Consider the following 21976-nt stretch of genomic DNA (forward strand, 5'->3'; position numbering starts at 1 on the left):
GACAGGCTTTGGGAAGGTTTAAAAGGATTCATTAGAATAAAAACTGGGGCACAGGGGAGGACACTCCTGAGAGTGTCAGACATGTGCATGGAGCAGTTTTTGGTTGCTGACAGCACAGAGCAGAACAAGCTGCCCTACTACCCTGGATTCCACCCTGTCCTTCTCTGCTCCAGGATGCTTTAGTGGAGGGGTGGAAACGTAAGTACAGATGTTGGGGCACCCAGCCTGAGCTCCCAGAGGTCATGACCAATCTATCTCTTGGAGAGGCAGCCCAGTGTCAGCGTTTGCAGTAACACCAGAGACCACCCACTCCCCGAGAAATGAGCTCCAGCTCTTGGTGAAAGGCAAAGGAACAGAACTGATGTTACAGAAATCGCCCTCATGGCTCAAAAATAATGGTCTGCAAGTGCCAAACCTCTCCAGGGGTGATTTTCCACGTGGCTGTGATTGAAGGGACTGTCACCCCTCACCTGCAATGTCACCAGCAGCTCTGTCACAGCCCTGCCTGCCCAGCAGGAGCTGGCTCACGCCTCGAGCAGCAGCCTGTCCCAGCAGGGATGGACATCTGGACACAGCCCTGAGCAGAGAGGGGCAGGGGGCCAGGCCAAGCAGGACACCACGCTCTGATCCCACTCGTGGGGCTCGCTGCCAGTTCGCTGACCCAGGAGAGGATTTCTCTCACCTTTCCAGCACACACCTACAAGAGAGGTTTCCCACACCTGGCTGGGTGATCTCCTGTCGCTACAATGGTCAGGGGGTGTCAAATGCCTCCTCAGTGGCTTCAGGATGGATCAACAGAAGAAAAAAGCTGCTGAACTGTGCAGGCTTGTCTGGGTCTGAGGTCCATTTTAAGGCACAACTGATCATTAACAACACATCACCCCCTCCCACACAGCTGCCTGGGGAGGAACTGGCTCCGGATGATGCTCTGAACCTGTGAAATCCCCTCCGAAAATCTGTCAAGTGCTGAAAGTGACACAGATGAGGTGGAAGCAAAGAGCCCTCTGAAAAGCAGCTATTTCACAGGTCTTGCTTCACTGCAGCTAATGATCTGCTGACACTGGTGGGACTTCCTCGGGATCAGCTCTCGGATACTCTGTTGGTAGCAACAGCGCTCAGGGGGAGCCCTGGGAAGGGGAATGGGCCATGGTCCTGGAGCTGCTGCTCACCAGGGCTATCCCAGAGGAACATCATTGCTGCTACCAGACAGGAGGGATCCCGAGGAGACATCCTGGGGATAAGGGCTCTCAGGAGGCCAGGTCAAAAACCACCCAAACAAAGCAGAAAACAAAGGGGGGAAAAAGTGAATCCCAGCAGCACAGAAGGTGGGACAAGAAGAAGACATCCCCCAGCCCCGGTGCCCCTTCTTGGCAGGGCACCTGAGCTTACCTGGGACTGCCTGGCAGCTCTGCAAGGTGGGCAGGGTGTCAGGGACAAGCTGAGGTTACCCCCTCTAGGGAGATTTGGATTTTTGCTAATGCTGACTGAGCCCACTGATGCTTTTAACTATTTTCCCAGAACTGGGCTGGGATCAGGAAGTGCTACTGAAATGCAAGAATGCTGCTAAATATGCAACATCCACACTAAATGGCAGAGGTTTATTACTCCAGATCACCTCATACCCTGCTTGAGTTCAGGAAAGCACAGTCCTTAACCCATCTCTCCAAACTGCCTGTATATCCACTATTCCAAAAATAAAACTTTCTTATTTTATTTCCTTGGGGATCAAATACATTTTTTTCTTGTAGGAGCTTCGCTGTCTCCTATGCAGCCAATATTTCAATACTTTAATTATGAAAAAACCCCACCAACAATAAGCCATTTATACTGGTATCTCCACTCTTGGGTTTTTTATGCCCTAAGACTCATCAATGCAAAGACATCTCAGAATAAATGCCTCAGCATCTTAAGGCTCTGCCACAGCAGTCACTGCACAGGCAAATTAGGTGTGTGCATACAGTTTGGAAAATTGTGATTTATTCTGCAAACCAGGCCCGGATTTCTGCTTGAAATGCAGCGATGGGCACAAACACAACGTGCCATTGTGGAAGGGCCCTAGAAATGCCTGGCTTACTCATGCTTGCTTTTCCTGAGGAGAATTTGAGTAGGTGGGGGGTGATCTGTGGGATCCAGGCCCAGCCTCCTCCTGCCCCGGTGCTGTTTTCCTGCCCACAGGGTGTAGGAGTTACACCTGGAGTTTCCCCACCCAGGAGCTCCTCAGGGAGCGCTTCCTTTAGCAGATGGACCTTTGTTTCTGCAGGGACACACTTGGGGTGGAGGCCACTATTGTTCCAGCCATCTGCTCCCACAGAGGAACGGGACCATTTCCTACAAACAGAGGTGGTGGCTACTCCCACTGCTGTCCCTTGCCCATCACAGGGCCCAGAGACGTCACTCAGCTGCTAAAATGCTCTGACAGCTGGTACCTGCTCAGAAACACTGCCAGGAGATCATTCATAGCCATCATCCTCTCCCAGCCTTGCCTTGGTTATTCATCTGTACTGCTTTTGAAAAAGCTGCCATCAATAATTCACCAGCCAGTTTGATTTCCCACCCAGAACCGGCTCCTCTCATTCTCAGCAGTTGGCTTTAAGTAAAGTCTGTATCCCAATAAATACAATTCACCCATGAGAGGCTCAGTGGCTTTCTTCACTTGACTTATGGCAAGACAGGTTCTGCTGAAGGGGTGAGTCATTCGGCAAAGGCAGAGGAAACCTGTTCATTACATATTTGTGAAATCCCCAAACCACCAAAAAGGCACCATTTAACAACAAAAAGCATCACAGGATGCACAGGAAGCAGTAAAGTGGGCAGAGCCCTTCCAGAAATGACTGTGACACGGGGGCCTCATCAGAGGCCTCTCTTTCTCAGGATCCAGTCAGTTATAACGAGTGGGAGGCTCTGAGCTCACACACTTATGGGATTTGCACTCAGAAAACAAAACTGCCCGTTTTCTTCTGTCCCCCAGGGGAATACCAGAACAACCTGTGCTTTCCCTGCTTCAGCCTCCTGAGCTGTGCACCCCTGGGCACCGACAGCCAGAAAAAACGATGGTGAGAATGCAGCTGAGGCTCAGAATCCAAGCTGTCCCTCCACTGCAGCCGTGTTCCTGCCACAGCCCTGCTCTGCTCACTCCTTGGGCACACAGGACTGGCCACCGTGCTCGGAGCAGCCCCAGTCTGAATTCAGTTTGTGGAGGACAACTTCTGACTGTGCCTCGGCTCGAAACAAGGCCGGGAAGGCAGGCTGCTCGCAGGCCCTGCCAGCGGGAACGGCGTCCCTACGCACACCCCACACTGCCCCGAGGAATCAGCAGAGAGCCAGCAGGATCCAGCAGCAACAGCAAATAAACAAACTCCACAGAAGCCCCCAGACCTGGCACTCGGAGCTCCTCACAAGCCCCAAGGGCTCCTCACAAGCCCCAAGGGCTCCTCACAGCCCTCAACCCTGCTCTGAGGGCTCCTGAGGGCCGCGGCAGGGCGAGGAGCGGGGGCCAGGGATACTCACAGCACTCGATGGGGTTGGAGGCCGCCTGCAGGGACACGATCCTGCCGCTGGGCTCGGGGATGTGCACGCGGAACACGAGGCGCACCCGCGTGTTCTTGCGGCCGATGTCGGTCTCGCCCTTGCGCAGCTCGATGTCCGCGTTGCGCAGCTTCAGGATCCCCGCGCAGTCGATGCTGCAACACACACGGCCCCAGCTCAGCACCCCTGCTCTCAGGGCATCGAGCTCGGGTTTGGCTCCAAGCTCTGGGTTAAGAGTGGCCCTGTGTAGTTTCCCTGGTTAGGATTGGGATATTCCCGCTCCAGCAGCTACAGGGAAGAAATCCTGGATGTGCAGCACGTGAGGGATGCTGCTGGGCCTCTCCCCGCTCTCTGGAAACAGCAGAAGCTGCTCTCCAAGCATTCAAACCCCAAGTCTGGTTTCCCCAGTGTTGAGCAGGGGAGTGCAGAAGGCAGAAGCACCCTGGGGCAGGAGCTCCAGCAGAGCTCTCCCGACAGCCCAGCTCTCCCAGCCGCCCTCCCGAGCTGGGCACCCCAGCTCAGCCCAGCTCTCCCAGCCACCCTCCTGAGCTGGGCACTCCAGCTCAGCCCAGCTCTCCCAGCCACCCTCCTGAGCTGGGCACCCCGGCTCAGCCCAGCTCTCCCAGCCACACTCTCGAGCTGGGCACCCCAGCTCAGCCCAGCTCTCCCAGCCGCCCTCCCGAGCTGGGCACCCCGGCTCAGCCCAGCTCTCCCAGCCGCCCTCCTGAGCTGGGCACCCCAGCTCAGCCCAGCTCTCCCAGCCACGCTCCCAAGCTGGGCACCGCAACTCAGCCCAGCTCTCCCAGCCACCCTCCCGAGCTGGGCACTCCAGCTCAGCCCAGCTCTCCCAGCCGCCCTCCTGAGCTGGGCACCCCAGCTCAGCCCAGCCGCCCTCCCGAGCTGGGTACCCCAGCTCAGCCCAGCTCTCCCAGCCACGCTCCCGAGCTGGGCACCCCAGCTCAGCCCAGCTCTCCCAGCCACACTCCTGAGTTGGGCACCCCAGCTCAGCCCAGCTCTCCCAGCCACCCTCCTGAGCTGGGCACCCCGGCTCAGCCCAGCTCTCCCAGCCACCCTCCTGAGCTGGGCACCCCAGCTCAGCCCAGCTCTCCCAGCCACCCTCCTGAGCTGGGCACCCCGGCTCAGCCCAGCTCTCCCAGCCGCCCTCCCGAGCTGGGCACCCCAGCTCAGCCCAGCCACGCTCCCGAGCTGGGCACCCCAGCTCAGCCCAGCTGCCCTCCTGAGCTGGGCACCCCAGCTCAGCCCAGCTGCCCTCCTGAGCTGGGCACCCCAGCTCAGCCCAGCTCTCCCAGCCACGCTCCTGAGCTGGGCACCCCGGCTCAGCCCAGCTCTCCCAGCCGCTCTCCCGAGCTGGGCACCCCGGCTCAGCCCCGTGGGGATCACAGCAGCTGGGACAGCTGCTTACAGAATCCCCACTGACTGCACCATCCAGGCACCGGGAGTTCAGCTCCAAAGCAGCAACCAGACTGCTGTCTCCTCCTTTTGCACAGGGTGTTGCTACTGCTACAGCCTGCCCCAGGTCACTGTGCCACCCCCCAAAGCCCTGGGACATTGTTCCCAGGCAAGGAAGGGCCTGGCAGAGCAGATATTCATTCTCCCATCCACTGTGTCCCTGCACAAAGGGAGGCTGCAGGGAGCAGGATGGGGCTGAGCAGCAGTGAAAGGATTAGGATTGCTTAAATCAGCACTGCAACTTAATATTTGGTGTAAGTGCAGGCTGGCTTCTCCAGAGTCCAGTGTAACCTTGCAAACATACTGTGCTAGGAAAATGTGACACTTACTTGTCAAGCTCAGCAATAGTTCTCAGAGCAGGCAGTGAGCACTGCTATTAAACAGGCATTGCCAGCCCATTTTGATATCGGTTCTAAAAACACATCATTTCTCTTCTTTTGATATGAATTAAAATCACATTTGGGGAGGTATAAGCCCCAAGCTGCTTCCTACAGCCACACTGTTCCTTGCCCTTGCATATGTGCAGGGGTTTATTATTCCAGGGTTCCTCGTTAGGAATGAGGTATATTTTCTTAAAAAAAACATGAAGAAAGAATGTGGATTTTGCAGTGAAGTAGGGGGGCTTTAAAACATAACTGCCCTGCCAGTTTTGTCAGGATCCTCTGAAGGATGGAGATACAGCTCTTCCCTCTGCAGAGCAATCACTCTCATGCCTGGCACACATTCAAGCCTGAAGTTTTCAGACCAGTGCCCACTTCATCCCTCTGCCTCCATAAAACTGGAAGGAGTAATACAGACAAGATGTGCCTGTACTTGTTTTTCTGTTAACCTATTACAAGAGGAGATTTCATGGCCAGAGCACTTGGCTGAGCTCAGAAAAGGTGTTTTGTATTCCATTAAATGTTGTAAAATGCATCCCACACCTTTCCCCTGTCTGCTGCCCCTGTTCCTCACCGTGCCCCTGCAGCACAAGGGCTGGAGATGCGAGTCTTCTTTTCCTGAGTGCACTACAAACCCATTCAGACTGTGCAGATGATGGATTCTTAGTGAGACACTGGCTGCCCCACCCCTGGCAGCACCCAAGGCCAGGCTGGATGGGCATGGAGCACCTGGGACAGTGGAAGGTGTCCCTGCCATAGCAGGGGGGGCACTGGGTGGGCTTTAAGGTCCCTCCAACCCAAACCAGTCTGAGATTACAGCACAGTCACTGCAGAAACCAGAACACAGAGCAGAAGTGCCTGCACGGTCACCTGATGGATGGGAACTCCTGCAGCAGCTTTTACCCAGGTGCTTGTACTGCTTTAGTAGAAAGGGTTTTGCCCTCATGAATCATCCCAACGTACTCCAGAGCACCACTGCTCTTTTAAGTGAACATCCTTCTCCCTTCCAAAGGGACAGAACTTCAGTGCCAACTTAATCCACCTCGGCTTTGCCAATAAAAAGAAATCTACTTACGTTGCTTTCATGTTGTTTTTGGGTTCCAGGGGGATCTCTAACACTTTGGTGTTGCCAATGATCTTCTCGTAGCTGGTGGTGGTGACGGTTTTGCCCGTGATGCGATGGACCTGGTAGAAGGCGTGGGGCTTCAGGATGCGCTCATCCGCCGTGCCAATGAAGATCTGCAGGCCCAGGGGTTTGTTCTCCATGTACCCATGCAGCTGGCAAGACACCAAAAACCTGCTGTCACACACTGGGCCTGCAAAGCCTTCAGGAAACCAAGATTTGCAGACATGTATAGATAAAGGTAATCTGGCATTGATTCACTGCTCCTTGAAACTCATCCTTCCCCCAGGGGTTGGTTCACCTTCAACCATTCCCCTGGCACTGCATTAGAACACCACCTGTTCAGGCAGGGATTTGGGTTTGGGACTAAACCCCACAAGGATGTCTTAGCTGACCTTACAGCCTGGGGTTTCTAGGCCTCAAGGACACAGACTCTTCTGCCTGTTTTGGGTTTTTTTTAATAAACACCATTTGCTGCAAGGAAACCAGAATGCCTCCATAGACCAGGAGACAAGGAAATTTCTCCTTCTTTATTAACGTTCAAAATTACAAATCAAACCATTCTAAATTTCTCACATAACCAAAAATGAGAACCAGACATTTATCTACCGCATAGCCAGGGATGGAGCTGAAAGGGAACTTTATGGTCTGAGACATGCTAAATTTGTTTTCAATTACTCTGTCCACATACAAAACCTTGATGAAGCCATACAAAGCAAATAGTACTGGAAGATCAGAGAAAAGGAAGATTAAGCTAATGGTATTCATGGCCAAACCAGGGGGTTTTTTTCCCTTTTTTTTTCCTTTTCACCAGTCAGCAGGAGGTCTCCTTGCACAGAAGGATTAATTCCCCCCTGGAAGAGGACCACATGCAGCATCAATGCAGTGCTGGCAGCGTTCCCCCAGCATGGCAGATGTAAGGCGACACTCCCTGTTCTCCAGAGCTGCTCCTGAGCCAGCACATCTCCTGGAGGCTCACAGAGACAGGACCCCACAGACCCCTCCAGCCAAGGCCTGAGCGAGCAGCCTCCCCTGGCACCAACAGCTCCAGCAACAGCTCCCCTGAAGGCACCAGGCTTGTGCAAGAGCAAAGTGCAGAGCCCAGCCCAGGCACAGCCCACACCTGGCTGGCACTGATGGGGATGGGGAGGAGAGGAACGGGGCAGGAGGCTCTGTGCAAACTCCAGCTGGCTCTGGGAGCACCAGGGCTGGGACTGGAGACACAGCAGGGCCAGGAATGTGATAAACACAGCAGCAGCCATGGGCACATCCAGAAATGGACAAAGAGTAGGAGATGAAAGGCAACACAGGCCAAAGTGCCAGATCTGCTGGGAACAGGCACTGATGGAGGGACCCACAGCCCAGATCCGCTGGGAGCCACGGGGAAACTCACCCTAAGCATGGGACTTCCAAAACCCAGCATTTCCTGGCCTTCAGTGCAAAGCCACTCTATCACCAAGAGCCATCCTGTCTTCAGCAGGGGCGAGGGGGAAGAGCAGTTTTACGTCCTGAGCGTGTTTATTGTCATGCCTGACAGACTAATGCTTTGTGCATCCAGCTACAACACAACAGGATCCTTTGGACAGGAGGGGTTATTACAGAGACAGCAAAGCAGCTTTTGCTCTCCCCTCTGTCCTGGCAGAACAAAATCCCAGAGTTATGGGTGGGAGACTGAAACGGAGGAAAACAGATAATAAATTACAAAAGAAAATCTGCCCCCAGTGAGCACAGTCAGTAGCAGCTGTAACAGAACTGGCTACATACACAGGGTTTAATACTGGCCACCTTTAAAAGTAATTTTAAGTATTTGGTCATGTACAGAATGAGTTCCCAAGACAAAACTGCTCATGGCTGTCCAATACTGTGCGTGCCTGTGGGTGTGTGCTGTATAAATGCATACAGGCTTAAGAGAGGAATTGATTCCCTGTTCATATGGCAATGTCTGTATTATCTGCTGGCCCAGGGGCATAAAACACACAGTAAAAGGCCTCCTGATCCTCCACAGAACCAGATTTTAAATCAGTTGTTTGGTCAGTGGAAGAAAATTACTTTTTTTTTTTTTTGTAATTTATGGTATTATGGCAATGCTGTGGGATGACATCATTGTAAAATCAGAACAGCATTATAAAATGCAAATACAAAGAGAAAACATATCTGTAAAAGAGTGAAGTGTCCCCATTTCCAAGGGTTTATCCTTGAGATAATTGATTACATTTTTGGGGCTAATATAGGTGATCATTCACCATAAGTATTTCCATCTACCTTTCACTAGCTACGAATGAACAGCTCACAGAAACACTCCAGGACCTTTAAAATCAGAGTTTTACACTCATCTTCACCAGCAGTTTGGCACAGCTTTGGCCATGTCACACTCTCTCTTTACCTGCACCAGGGAACAGCGATGCTCACCCTGCTCAGCAGGGACAGAGTATTTGTGCTGCTTTCTTATAGAGAATTGTCTCTGTGAGCTAGAATGAAAGAACACATCAAAGCTGTGCTTCAGAGATATGGCTCTTCTTAAAACTGAACTGCTGAAGAGTGCCACTATCAATAAACACCTCCACTATGCCAGGCAGCTGCTTTAATATTTAACCAAAGCGCCAATCCTTCCTTTGGAGAACCAAAGGAGGAATAAATTTGACCCTTAAACAAACTTTGAGAAGTGAAGATTTAAAATGCTTTTAAACTAAAAAAAACTTTGAAATTATTTGAAATTTGAAATAATTTTTGAAAAAATTATTTGAATTTATTTTTTTCCTCCCTTAGCAACAACCAAGCTGCTCTAAAATCTCTGTGTTTCAGTGTTGTTCTTCTGCTCATCAGAGCTGCTTCCCCCAAGCCCTTCCAGGGGAGCACCAGCCCCACACCAAGGTGGGCCTTCACTCTTTCTCACTCTTCTTTCCATGAAGAAAACAAAATCATCTGGATTTCAGTTTCTTTCAAGAAAGATTTATGAATACAGAAGTCTGGGAGGAAATATTTTTGTGTATTATAAGGTGACCTATTCACAATAAAACTCCCCCAAACTGTATACAGATCAAGCTGGAAAAAACCCAACTCCTTTGAGTCACATTTGCCACAAGGGGAAAGAGAAGCCAGACATGATGTGTACCTTTCCATACTCTATTTTGGGACTTTAAGATCCTATTTCTTTCAGTTGAAAGATTTTTCTTAAACTTTGCTTTTGCCTAACTCTCACAATATTCACACATCCAGACATGGGCTGGTCTGTGACCTGAGGAAATGCAAAGCACTTTGGCAGATAAACAAATAACATCATCCAGAAAACAAGGAGACTTTTCTTGTTTGGTTTGCTGCTATGATTGGGTCTCTAAACAAAATGGAAATGTGTGGCACAATTAAAAGCATCATCTCACTTCTGCAGAGATCAAATTCATTCTGCACTCCATCCATGGAGCGATACAGTCACACTGGGGATGGGGAAGGGGTTTGAGTGCCATTTGCAGGAAGGCACCTGTGTCATTCTGCATGCAAAAAACGAGCAGATGTGCCCTCAGCTGCTGAGTTTGTTCAGCTACACACCCAACACCACCCCTGGCACCAGGAGCACACATCAGGCACACTAAAGGCTCTTCTTCTCCTGTTCTGTTCCAAAACTCAGGTCTCCTCACAAATTAACACCCCAGCTCCAAATACACAGCACTTAAAGCCATAGGAAATAAATAAGATAACTTTTTTATTCTTACCCAGAAGCCAGGCTAGAGAGGGGCAGTGATTTCCCAGGTCCTGCAGGGGATGAGCAGCCAAAGCCCAGTGAGAAACCCGTGGTGCCCGTGCCCTGCTGCAGGGAAGGGAATGCTGACCCTGTCCTGCAGGCAGCCCAAACTGGCACTTGAGGCATCACTCAGCAGCTGCAGCACCCCAGCTCTCAGCAGTACTGCAAGCTTTGTCTTTTCACTGCTGGCTTGCAGAGCCAGATTTTCTTGGGCATTTCTAGTTTAGCTGTTGCACATCAAAAGCCTCCGTGCGGTGCTGGGCTTTGCACAACAAAAGCAGCAGCACCTGCAAACCTTCCTGGTGTCTTTGAGGAGCCCCAGTGTGAGACTGACTGCTCTAGAGAGTACAGGGGAGTAATTTATTCCCCATCCATCCAAACACAGCTCTGCCTGTCAGGAATTTTGTCCATGGAATGGACAAAACTGCATCTTTAAAGCACTTTCCTGTCTAGACAACGCAAGCCGTGGCCTGGAGCGAAGTTTCAATGTGGGGAATCGATTCTCTAGGCTTGGGGACTTTCTCTGCTCCAAAGCACTCAGTGCCCGGGTCTGGCCCATGGCTGTGCATCCCTGGCTCTGGCCCCTGGAGGCTGCAGGGGTGTGAGGCCAGCTCAGACACTGACCCAGAGCAGCTTGGCCAGCAGTGAGGAGCATTCACCGAGGGGCACAGGGCGGGCAGAAATCGCTTCCTCCCACTGCCCTGCCAGAGATAAACACTGCCCCCCGCCCCAAACCCTGCTGCCAGCCCCAGCACTGCCCCCACACCTCTCACACCCCCTGAGATGATGTTCTGAGAGAACAGCCCTGCTTCTGTCCCCCCTTCCTGCTGCAAGCGGCTCCAGCCTTGGATTCCATCATTAATCCCCATCGTTAGCACCCGCTGGCTGCGGCGATGGCAAGGATTTTTTTGGGGAGGTCTTTGCTCAACAATACTCATACCAAGATGGAAAATGTCACTGCATTGTCTCAGGGAGAGTGAAATATCAATAACTGTCAGGAATTCAACAAAGACCTCGTCCAGCCACTGTATCGTGTAGCAGCTCCTCTGCCTGCTTCGGTTAGAGCTGACATTGAGCAACAAAGCCGAATCTTCTCACATGTTTTTGTTCAATTTAATGTACTTGGGACACTGCAAAAGAACGCAAACCAGAAGGAAATCTTTGCCTTAGTTCCTTCTGCTCTCTACCAAAGCTGTCTATAAAGGCCTCTGAACACAATCCTTTGAACATCTGATTCTGCTAAATTATGATTTTAAAAAGTGATACTCACTTTTAAGTGTTTCTTATTTTGGTGACAGTTTAGCCAAAATTCCAAGGGCTGAATCTCTCTTGCTCTGCCATTCCTTACAGTAAATAACAGCCAGACTCCCAGTGTGTTACTGGGATTTCTGCTTTCAGGTGGGGTTACTGCAGGTCTGGGCCAGAGGCAGCAGCTCTTGGGAGAACACAGTCAGTGGGGTTTGCTCCTGACTGTCCTCACACCGCAGTGCAAGCAGCTGTGTCCTCTCTGGGCCCCCTGCCCCTCTGAAGGGCTGAGCCTGTTTCCAGGATGCTGTGACCATCCCAGATGACAGTTTCAAAGAGGCACAACGCATCTGTCCAGGGCACATGTACAGGGAGGAGGATCTGGAGATCTCATTTTCACAGCTGGCTGAGAAAACCAACTGTGTCATTAAAGCACTTCCCTGAGCACTCTTGACAAAAGAGCTAAACCTCCCCAGCATGACAGAGCTCGCTGTGCCACGAGGAAACCAGAGGGTGAAAATGTGATGCTTTTGACAGAATCACACTGGGGGAGTCCTCAGCACGTGGCTCTGGCACCAGTTAGCAGAGCTGGACCCTTACTAGCTGTCAGAGGCACTGTGGAACCAGCCCCAGCCCAGCTGGAGCAGAGCAGAGGCTTTTCTAAAACCTCACCTTCCTCTGCCACACTCAGCTCATCCTTCCCAGGAGCATCCCCTGTGCAAGCCAGGTGTGGCACAAAGCTTGACAGCAGCTGTGGTGACAAAAGGGGCAAGAGGTGGCAGCACCAGGAGCACCCTGGAGATGAATCCCAGCCCAAAATGATCGATCTGACTGCACTGAACCAAATCCCCAGAGCTAGCCCACTGCCAGGGTTAGTGCTGGGCCTCCTGCAAGGTGGCTTTGGGGTCCAGGAACCCACCATGGCCTTGGCTCAGGCACTGGACAATGGACTGAATGTCAGATCTTGAAAATATCTTGGCCAAAAACATTTTTGTGAAAAAAAGGAAAGAAACACAGCACAGTCCTGCAGCGAGAACCTAGAGGAGAGAATAACTAAATCTTGCATCTGCCTCATCCAGGGGTACTTCTAACCCACAAAACCTGCTGAGCACAGGCATCCCCCTCAAACCAGCTGGTACACGCTGCTTCCCCTCACCTCTGCCAGAACTCCTCTCCATCAAAAGCAAGCTCTTCTGAATTAGGCTTGAAAGTTTCAGTGAGAGCCTGTCATTCACCTCCACCTCAGCTTTATAGCTGTGCTTGCAGCATGGCTTCGGGGCTGCTGCCCCTTACATTTGATGGCAAGTTAGTTCTGAGGAGAACTTCCCAGGTTCAGCTGAAATCTCTGGCTTGGCCCCTGCACATGGAACAGCAGTAAATAAATCCACGAGAGCTCAAGAGGCCCCTAATGATGCCACTGTGCAAACAAGCCCTGTAGTCCTGCAGGTACACCAGGTGTGGAAGGTGCAGCTGTTTTGTCACACGCTGCTGGGGAGCTGGGGAAAACCCTGCAGGAGCCAAAACCCAGCTCCAGAGCAGGGAGGTGATGCCACGAGAGCAGCACAGGGATGTTGTGCAGCTCCAGCCGGGTCCAGCACAGCCTGGCCTTGCCCTTCCCTGCACAGGAGCCTCGGGAAGGTGGGCAAAGGCCAAACTCAGGTGCTGGGATGTGCCCTCAGAGCAATCCCCCGGCGCAGGAGCGGCTCCAGCCCGGCCCCACAGCGCTGTGAGCTGGTTTGGAGTTTCCATCAAAGGCTCTGGTTTCACTGACACACCAATGAATTAGCTGAATGTTGGAAGTCACTTACAGTTAGAAGTCAGAGCCCCATGGGAAGCCCAGGCTAAGAAACAATGTCTCCTTTGACTGCGAAACCACAAGAAAACACAGACGGCAAAATTCAAATATAAAAGGAAAGTGGAACATACGTTTGTTATTGTAAAGCAGCTCCTGTGAGCTCCACTAACAACTCTGCCATTCCAGCATCTTTTTAATAAGAAAAATAAAAAGAGGCAGTGAAAGTCACCACAATTTTAAAAGTTAAAACCCGGGGGAAGGTTGAGCTGGCTGTGCTGAACAGGAGCCCCTCTCTGTACAGCTTTCCTGCTCTAAGGGGAGCGAGGAGGAGCCTGGCACACAGGGGTGGAAGGGCTGGGGGTCCCTGTGCCTGCCCCTGCCCTCACCTGAGCACTGGGGTTTTACAGCCCTGCTCTGCATTTGGATGTTGTACCAAGGCAAACAGTTGGATTTAAACACTCTGGGTTTGTGTTTGCACTGCCACCTCTGTCCCCATCACATCCACAAGCTCGCTGCACAGGAGCAGCCACTGCCTTTCCTGCTGCACAGGCTCCTCCACAGCCTTCTCTGGAAGGCTGGGTACAAATAAGCAGGTTTGGGAAAAAAAGAGATGGGAACCAAATGTGCCTCCCCCTGCTCTGCGGTCTCTGACCAAGGGGGACCTGCAGGATGGAAGGAGTATGGAAACTCCAGCTTTGTCCTTGCTACAAAGGATCTCCTGGCTATTCTCAGCACTTTAACCTCCAGAGGATACTCACACCCAACTCACACCCCTAAAACCTGAGTTTCTCTGCAGTTAGCACAAGTTGGAGGCTCCTCCCAAGGGCGACTCAAACACCTGAGCTGGGAGCCTGTGCTTCTCCGTGGCCCTGAAATCAGACATGTGAACACTCCACGGCATGCGTGGCTTCTCCTCCTGCCACAGCCACAGTCCCATTCCACCTGCTCCAGCTTCCCAGAGGTTTTGATCACCAGACTCTTCCCCTGCCATGCCTGGAGTGCACAACTGCTGCAGAGCCTCGAGCACAAACGCTCGGGGCTTGACATGTGAAGAAGAGGAAGCAGCATCAGAAAGATAAACCACAAGATAAGGCTTGGGGGATATAAGATCTGCTGGTCTGCAGCTTCAGAGCACCCAAAAGAAGAAATCTGCATGCAAAATGCTCTTTCCAAAAAATAAATATTGCAGGCCAACATCGTGCTGCAAAAACCAGCCAAGATCTCTCCTGCCAGCAGGTCCAGCTGGGTAATTAGTTATGTGGAGGGTTAATTGAAGGCTTTTTTTTAAAATCAGTTTTGTTTCCAAAGAGATTGTATTTTAGAAAAATACTCTGTTGGCATCTGACAAGAACACAAAAGTTAAACTTCACTGAGGGGAAAGAAGGAGAGGAAAAAAATAAATCCCTTGAAGCCAAATAACTTCTGACAGGAAAACTTTGGATTTTACTAGCCTCCCCCAGTCTGAGATGTCATAAACCATACAGGTGCAACTATCTCATTGCTTGGCATTCACATGAACCTGGTTATGTTCAAGTGAACACAAATTCAACAAATACTCCCACTTCACAATAAACCTTCCAAAAGAAACTGTCCATATTTTCCCCAGATGCAGGCACAGCTGTGCAGAGGCACATCTGCTCGGGGAACTAAAGTGGACATTTGAATTTATAGTCTTAGATCCTCAAGCTTGATGGCAAATTATGATAAAACTAGCAATATCGGTTCCTGTCTTCAACAGAAAATATAAATGCCTCTTTGATTGATATTGATTGCAGGAAGGAAAGGAATTCTGTTTCCCCATGTCACAAGGAGCTCCCTCATTGCAGAAAGGACCCTGTCGATGGGAATACCTTGGGAAGGTGAGTGATACTGTAGTTGCAGACAAGCTGAGAAAGGAGCAAGGGCTGATTGGTATCATTCCTGCTTCTAGGGAGCTTCAGACACACCACAGGAGGATACAAGCTCGTCAGACCCAAACCAAACACCTGCATTACTGAGGTGTGGCCAGTGTGACTGCAGTTTAATACTGCCCTGCACCCTGTGCTCCAACACCCAGTCCATACATGTAAGTCCAGCTCCATCAAAGCAAACAAATTCATTGATTTAACAATTTATGGCTTGATTTTAAAAGGGGGTGAGCCTGCAGGGGAATACTGAACATATGTTTGAAGTTAAGGACAAATCAACCCAGTGAAATTAGCGGTATTGATCACATGCTTGAAATTACACATAAATGTTAATGTTTTCCTGGTTCCTGCAAGCCCTGAGTGTGTCAGGAACATCTGTGGGATGCAGCCCAACTTTGTTTAGTGCAGGCTGTAGCTGTGGCTGACCCACACACCATTCCCAGCACTCTCCCAGTGACACAGCACAGCCCCGAGCCCGGCCTTGGCTTTCCTTCAGGAAACATGGGCTGAAAACAGGGGAAATGAGGGAAATGACTGATGTGCCCCCACTTGGCTCCACTGCAGCTACTCAGCCAGTATTTCATACCACCCTTTGAAAGGTGAAGGAAAAGCTGTTCACACTCCAAACACAAGAAGGGTTCAGCTCATTCACCTCTCGGGTCAGCAAAGGGACGAATTCGCTCTCTCCACCACTGGCAGCCTGAATTCAGTCTGAATTTTGCTCACTTGTTTCAGCAGTGACTTCCCAGGCACTTTATGACAGTCGTGACCGGATATCACACGAGGTTTACACAGCCCAGGTAGCAAAGACATTGCCCACATTTCTGAGCCTTCAGAAGCCAATCCAAACCAACCTTCCCGAAATCCTTCACTTCACCCCGGCTCAGCTCAGACCCGTGATGCGCATCAAGAGCTCACAGGGCGCTCCTCTTCCAGGGACAGCCCCCAGCAAGCATTTTAGAGATAAACTCATCCCCTTTTCCTCCAGGGAGATGCCCAGTGCCTTACCTGGACCACGGGGTGGCCGCCAGTGGGGGCCTTGACGGCGCCACGGCTGCCCTCGGTCTCGTAGTGCGCGCGGTGATGGGGCTTGGGCTGCACCTCGATCCGCAGCTCGTAGGAGCCCGACTGGCTGGACAGGGGCCACTCCAGCGGCGGCAGGGACTGCACGGGCAAGCTGGGACACACACACAGACACAGCACCAGGGAAACTCCTGAGAAAGTGATTTCTCAAAGCCCCGATCCCTCCTTCCTCCCAGCGCCCCGCCTGGACCCTTTCTGCTGTGAATTCCCATGGGATTGTGCCAAACTGCTCGCGTCTGACTGCAAGCTCTGCTGAGAAGACAGTTTCTGTCAGCCCATCTTGCAGTAGAGAATAAGATATTTCTGTTTCTTAAACAGAAATATTTGTAGCAGTTGAATTTTTTCAAAGATCCCCCTCTTTTATCCAACTTTTGCTGTGTCTCCAACTTGGATCACAGAGTACGTGCTGTGAAACAGTAACTCTGTTTGCCATTACGTACTGGTTGTGTAAATTAACAATGATAATTGTTAATAACTGTTTTGATTTCCATAAATATTAAAGTGCACATCAATAAAATGCTAAATATTCTTACCTGGTACTAGTCTTCCTGCTATGAAAATACATAAGGTTTTGTGGCATGAAATGAATGCACTGCAATGTGCCACTAAAGGCTGCACTGGATTTTAAACCACTCTTACCCTGTGAGTACAGGCTGCTGCCAGGACCGGTCTGACAGGCCAAGGGAAGTCACAGCCTGTGCTCCCTCAGTCCCAGTTTGTGTTCAGCAGGTCAGAACACCCTGGGATAACCCCAGTGCCCAGCAGGATGGCACTGACAGGGTGCCAGCAGGGCACAGTCACACACCTGGCAGCCTCGGGCCTGGCAGATGCCACAGAGCCAGACAACGGAGGGCTGAGATTTGGGCTAAGGGACAATTAACAAATTAACAACCAACATTAAGTCACTGGAGCTGACCAAACGCTCAGTCTGACCTGGAGCAGTGAGCTCTGTTTTGAATCAGGCATTATTTAAAACATTTTCATCCTTGATGGAAATTTGTAAGTGGCTTTAGAAAAGCAATCCCAGCATTTTAAGAGCAGCAGGATGGCACCAGAGTGTTCAGCCTTTGTCAAAGGCCATCTGCAATTGTGACAAATCATTTGGAAATCTGAATCTGTAGCGTGCTGTGCTATCAGTGAACCTCCTTGGTGATGTTTCCTCAAAACCCTGACTTTTTCATCTCTGAATCCAAATGGACCAGGCTCCCATGAACCAGTGCTGTCCCTGAGCACTCAGCTCTGGTCTGCAGCAGGACCTGCCCAAGAAAACGCTCCCTGGGGATCATCAGCCACGACAGAGGACACCAAACCACGAGAAAACAAGGAAAACACACCCACAAGGAGGATGACATACCTGCAGATTGGTATTGCGGGCACCAGCTGCTTTGTCCAGGATGGAGGAACCAACAGAATGGATTCTGGGGCTGAGTTTCTCCTTTCCTCCTGCTCACAAGGCCCGTGGAAGTCAACAGTCTGAAAGACGTGACACGGAATGCTGTTTTTGTGGGAAGACATGGATGAAGGATCAGGGCTGGTTTTCCAAATTTTCGTGGGGACACCACAGGAAGGATCCGTAGGAAGGCTGCTCATAGCATCCATGGAAAGGGAAGCGCTGGCCAACTGCGTGTAAGTAACTGCAGAGGCGTCTTCTCCCAGGGGGATGCGAGGAGAGGGCTGTGGAGAGGGGGTCCGTGAGTGCCGAGGAGAGGCGGGAGGCAGCTGAGCGCCGTACAGCTCGGTGCAAGAGTACCTCCGTTTTGCACCTGGTGACGAAGACCTTGAGTTGGGACAGGGTGATGGTGAATGGCGTCCCAAGCAGGCTTCCTCCGTGATGCTTGTTCGTGGTGACATTATTGGAGAGGTTCTAGGAGAATAATGAGTATGGATGTTTTGAAACTGTGGACAAAGGTCATCACTAGGACCATTATTTGGTGAAACACATGGTGATGTGCAAGGAGATACATTTGTCTCTGAAATGAAACTTGCAGAGGAGCCGCTACTAGCTGGGCTCAGACACAGTGGTTCTCTGTAGCCCTCAAAGCCAGGGACAGGCAGGGTAACCCTCGGGCTAGTGGTGGCTGAGTTTGACTGATGTTCTACCAACAGAACATCTGTGTCTCTGCTGCGGAAGGGACCCCCCGAGTGAATCAGTTCATGATATGGAGTTATTTCAATCCTAGGGCTCGGAGCAGAGGCCCCTGCAGCGTTGGCAGGGTGTGTAGGTGGTGGCCCTATGCTATCTGGCTGTCCATATCTGCCCATGGGATCTGCAGAAAGGCTAGAAAAAGGCAGGGGGCATGGCTTGAGGCCACAGTCCAAGACATCATGAGCGTATGTAACTCCAGAGGGTGGGCTGTTGGTTTTATGTGGAGTCGGTTCTTCTGGAAAAAGAAGGGTCTCTTTAAGACTGTAAATATTGTTACAGAAGCTGAGCAATCATGGATTAAAAAAAATGCATATTTATAAACTGGTTGTGCTCTGATATTAGCTTATTATTTAATTCTTTTTAACTGCAGTTAATGCCCGTGAGAAGTACTGGATTAGGAGCCAGGGAAGCTGAAGTGCTCAGAGCAGGTGCAGCATGGACAGGAGCACTGCCAACACCTCGTGCTGCCTGAGCCTCACCTGAGGGATCACCTGCACAGGTCAGCAGCGTGTCAGCCCCTCTGTCCACAGCAGGGCTGCCCTCCTGCCAAGGACTCCCCAAGTGCTGCCACTTCGGTCACATTTTGCCAACTAGGAGCTGGACTGAGACCAGCACATCACAAAATCGCTTCCAAACAGGTCTACATAACACCAAATGTTGAGGAACAGCTTCTGGAGGAGGAAAAAAACACCTTCCTTACACAGCCAGTCAGGAAAGGCTCCATGGTCCAAAGCTGAGCTCAAACTCTTAAATTGAAAAGTCAGTTCTGTGTGATGATTTGTTTGGCTCTGCATCATGCAGCAAGTTTGGCTTCATGTGAGTCAGAAAACACATTCACAAATATTTGTTAGAGAAGAGAGAGAGAGGGAGAAAGACTCCAGCCCTGTGGTTAAGGGCAATCACATTCCAGTTTCAGCCCAAGGAACATTTTCAGACAGGGATTATAAAATACACAATAACAAGTAAGTGTTCAGTAGAACCCTCTCTCTGCTGGTACCAAAAATCCTCAATTTTCAGAGATTCCCATTTTACAAACCATCCCCAGGCTGCAGAGCACAGGGATGCTCCCAGGGAACACAGAATTCCCAGCAGCACTGCTGAGCCCAGTTCAGCACGGCCAAAGCACCCAAGGGTGTGCAACAGCATCCCAGAGGGCAGAGCCATGGCAGGTATTCCCATGGACATCAGCTCCTGGAGCTGCCCAAGCCTGGGAGCTGAAGAATATTTGTCATCACACAAAAACATGCAAAACATTAGCAGGATTTGTAGGTGTTTTTAAAGATTTCAGTGTATCCAGCAGGAAATACCTGAAACAGCTCCACAATTTGGGATTAATTCACGCTATCTGCTCGCTCTGGGCACAGATCAGAGGTTTCACTGAAACATTTAAATTACTGTTCCAGCATTTTCTCCAACTCCTGTGTGACACGAGACAGCAATTCCCAAGAGAAAATATCACACAGAAAGCCAGGCAGGAGCTGACTGTGCTTTCTGCAATAGAAGCAGAAGTTCCCAGTGAAACTTTTACAAGAAGAGAGATTTTGACTTATTTTCAGGGGATTTCTGTTCAATTTTAGGAACTGCTGAGCCTTCATGTTCAGTGGGAAACCCCAAGAGCCGAGCAAACAAACCAACACACAGAATGGCTGGGACAGGAGGGGAGCTGCACAGGACACTCCAGCTTGCACATTTCTTAAGGTTCCCTCTGGCTTTTAATCCCAGCACACAGCTGTTTTGGGGATAGGAAAACAGCAACGAGTCACTGACTTCTGAGCCAGACATATTTTTAGCAGGGTTGATTTCAGAGCTTTGGCACTCAGGAGCAGTGTGTCATCCCCATCACTCAGGTCTGACACATCAAGCCTTGAGATGCTGCTGAGATTCCCTTTGAAGGGAGCTCGTCACGCCTCCGGAATGAGCAGAGTAACACACCCCCCACAGACCCAGACCATGGCTCTGGGGAGAGCCCCCCATCCCAGCTGGTGCCAGGGAGCAACCAGCCCCGAGCAGGGCTCCAGGCAGGGTCTGTGCAGAGGCCAGCAGGAGCAGAAAACCCCTCCAGGCTGAACAGCTTCAGCTCGAGGAACAGGTGAGCCTCTCAGGTCCCCATGCAGCTAAAGCTGCCCCACCACTGAGTTAATCCCAATTATCTGTGCCAGACACAGACAGCAGGTCCAGAGCCAACACAACACACCGAGCAGCAATGCCAGCATGGGGGGTTCATGGTGAGGGGTACGGGAAAAGCAAACGTATCTGTATGTGCACGTGTTGTTTTAAAAGTCTGCTGAATAACAAACACACCCCTCACCCACAGCCCATCAAAAACCAGCCTTCAGACAACCTACATTTTCCTTGCAGATCCCTGAAATACCGGGTTTCACAGAGCACTTTCACCCTGGCCTCTCTGCTGCGGAGGATGCAGGTACGAATAACCAGGCTCACACACAGCAAGCCCCAGCCTGCCCCTGGCACACGGCTCCCGGCCAAGCAAACACCCACAGCCTCCAACACCAACAGGATTTCATCTCCCCCACACTGGCAGCACAGCAGGACCACGGGCAGGACTGATGGACAGGACAGGATGGAGCAGGGATGGTCTGAGCAATGACCGGACTGATGGACAGGGAGGATGGACCAGGGCTGGTCTGAGCAGTGCAGCAGGACTGACAGACAGGACAGGATGGAGCAGGGATGGTCTGAGCAGTGCCTGGACTGATGGACAGGACAGGATGGAGCAGGGACGGTCTGAGCAGTGCCTGGACTGACGGACAGGGCAGGATGGAGCAGGGCTGGTCTGAGCAGTGCCTGGACTGATGGACAGGACAGGATGGACCAGGGATGGTCTGAGCAGTGCCCAGACTGACGGACAGGACAGGACAGGATGGAGCAGGGATGGTCTGAGCAGTGCCTGGACTGACAGACAGGACAGGACAGGATGGAGCAGGGACGGTCTGAGCAGTGCCTGGACTGATGGACAGGGAGGATGGAGCAGGGCTGGTCTGAGCAGTGCCTGGACTGACAGACAGGACAGGACAGGATGGACCAGGGCTGCTCTGAGCAGTGCCTGGACTGACAGACAGGACAGGATGGAGCAGGGCTGGTCTGAGCAGTGCCTGGACTGACGGACAGGGCAGGAGGGACCAGGATCAGACCAGGATGTCTGAGCAGTGCCCGGAGCAGCCCCGGCCATGCCCCGGCCTGAGCTGCGGTGCAGGGAGAGGCTGCAGCCCTGACTCATCGGCACGGCTTCGTCAGGAGCCCGGCTCGGGGCTTTGGGGAGCTGTCCCGGCTCTGCAGAGCTGCAGACACAATGAAATCACTGTCCCGGCTGCTGCTGCTGCCCACGCCGGGGCTGCCGCCGCCTGCCCCCATGGCAACGCCGGGGATGCTCCGGGGACAGCGCTGAGCTCACCGCCGGGGGACGCGGGGCACGGCCGTGAAGCAGCAAGTGCTGCTCCCAGAAATAAACGGCTCTTCCGTGGAAATCAGCGGGAAATCGGCACGAATCCCCCTGCTCCAGCAGCAGGGGACTGGCTGATCTGCTCCCAGCCAGCCTGGCTGGGGTC

At 51.8% G+C, this 21976-nt stretch overlaps 1 protein-coding gene across 19 annotated transcripts in view; it reads right to left on the reverse strand.

The window, feature by feature from the left end:
• NFATC2 (nuclear factor of activated T cells 2) overlaps positions 1-21976 on the reverse strand; it is an 84529-nt gene that overhangs the window by 50131 nt on the left and 12422 nt on the right. For 10 of the 19 annotated variants that reach the window (XR_015276917.1, XM_086852580.1, XM_086852575.1 and 7 more), the window contains exons 2-5: positions 17619-18645; positions 16190-16358; positions 6451-6653; positions 3508-3680 (exon numbers count right to left, since the gene is read on the reverse strand). Coding sequence is in view for 18 of the 19 variants with exons in the window: in XM_086852580.1 (XP_086708706.1) it covers positions 3508-3680; positions 6451-6653; positions 16190-16358; positions 17619-18645 (1572 nt within the window). In the remaining variant the exon portion in view is untranslated. The remainder of the gene's footprint in view (positions 1-3507; positions 3681-6450; positions 6654-16189; positions 16359-17618; positions 18646-21976) is intronic. The other 9 variants (XM_086852592.1, XM_086852590.1, XM_086852588.1 and 6 more) reach the window with 2 other exon arrangements.

This window comes from Cyanistes caeruleus, chromosome 16, assembly GCF_971803275.1.
Source record: "Cyanistes caeruleus chromosome 16, bCyaCae1.hap1.1, whole genome shotgun sequence".
In the NCBI taxonomy this organism is placed as follows: domain Eukaryota; kingdom Metazoa; phylum Chordata; class Aves; order Passeriformes; family Paridae; genus Cyanistes; species Cyanistes caeruleus.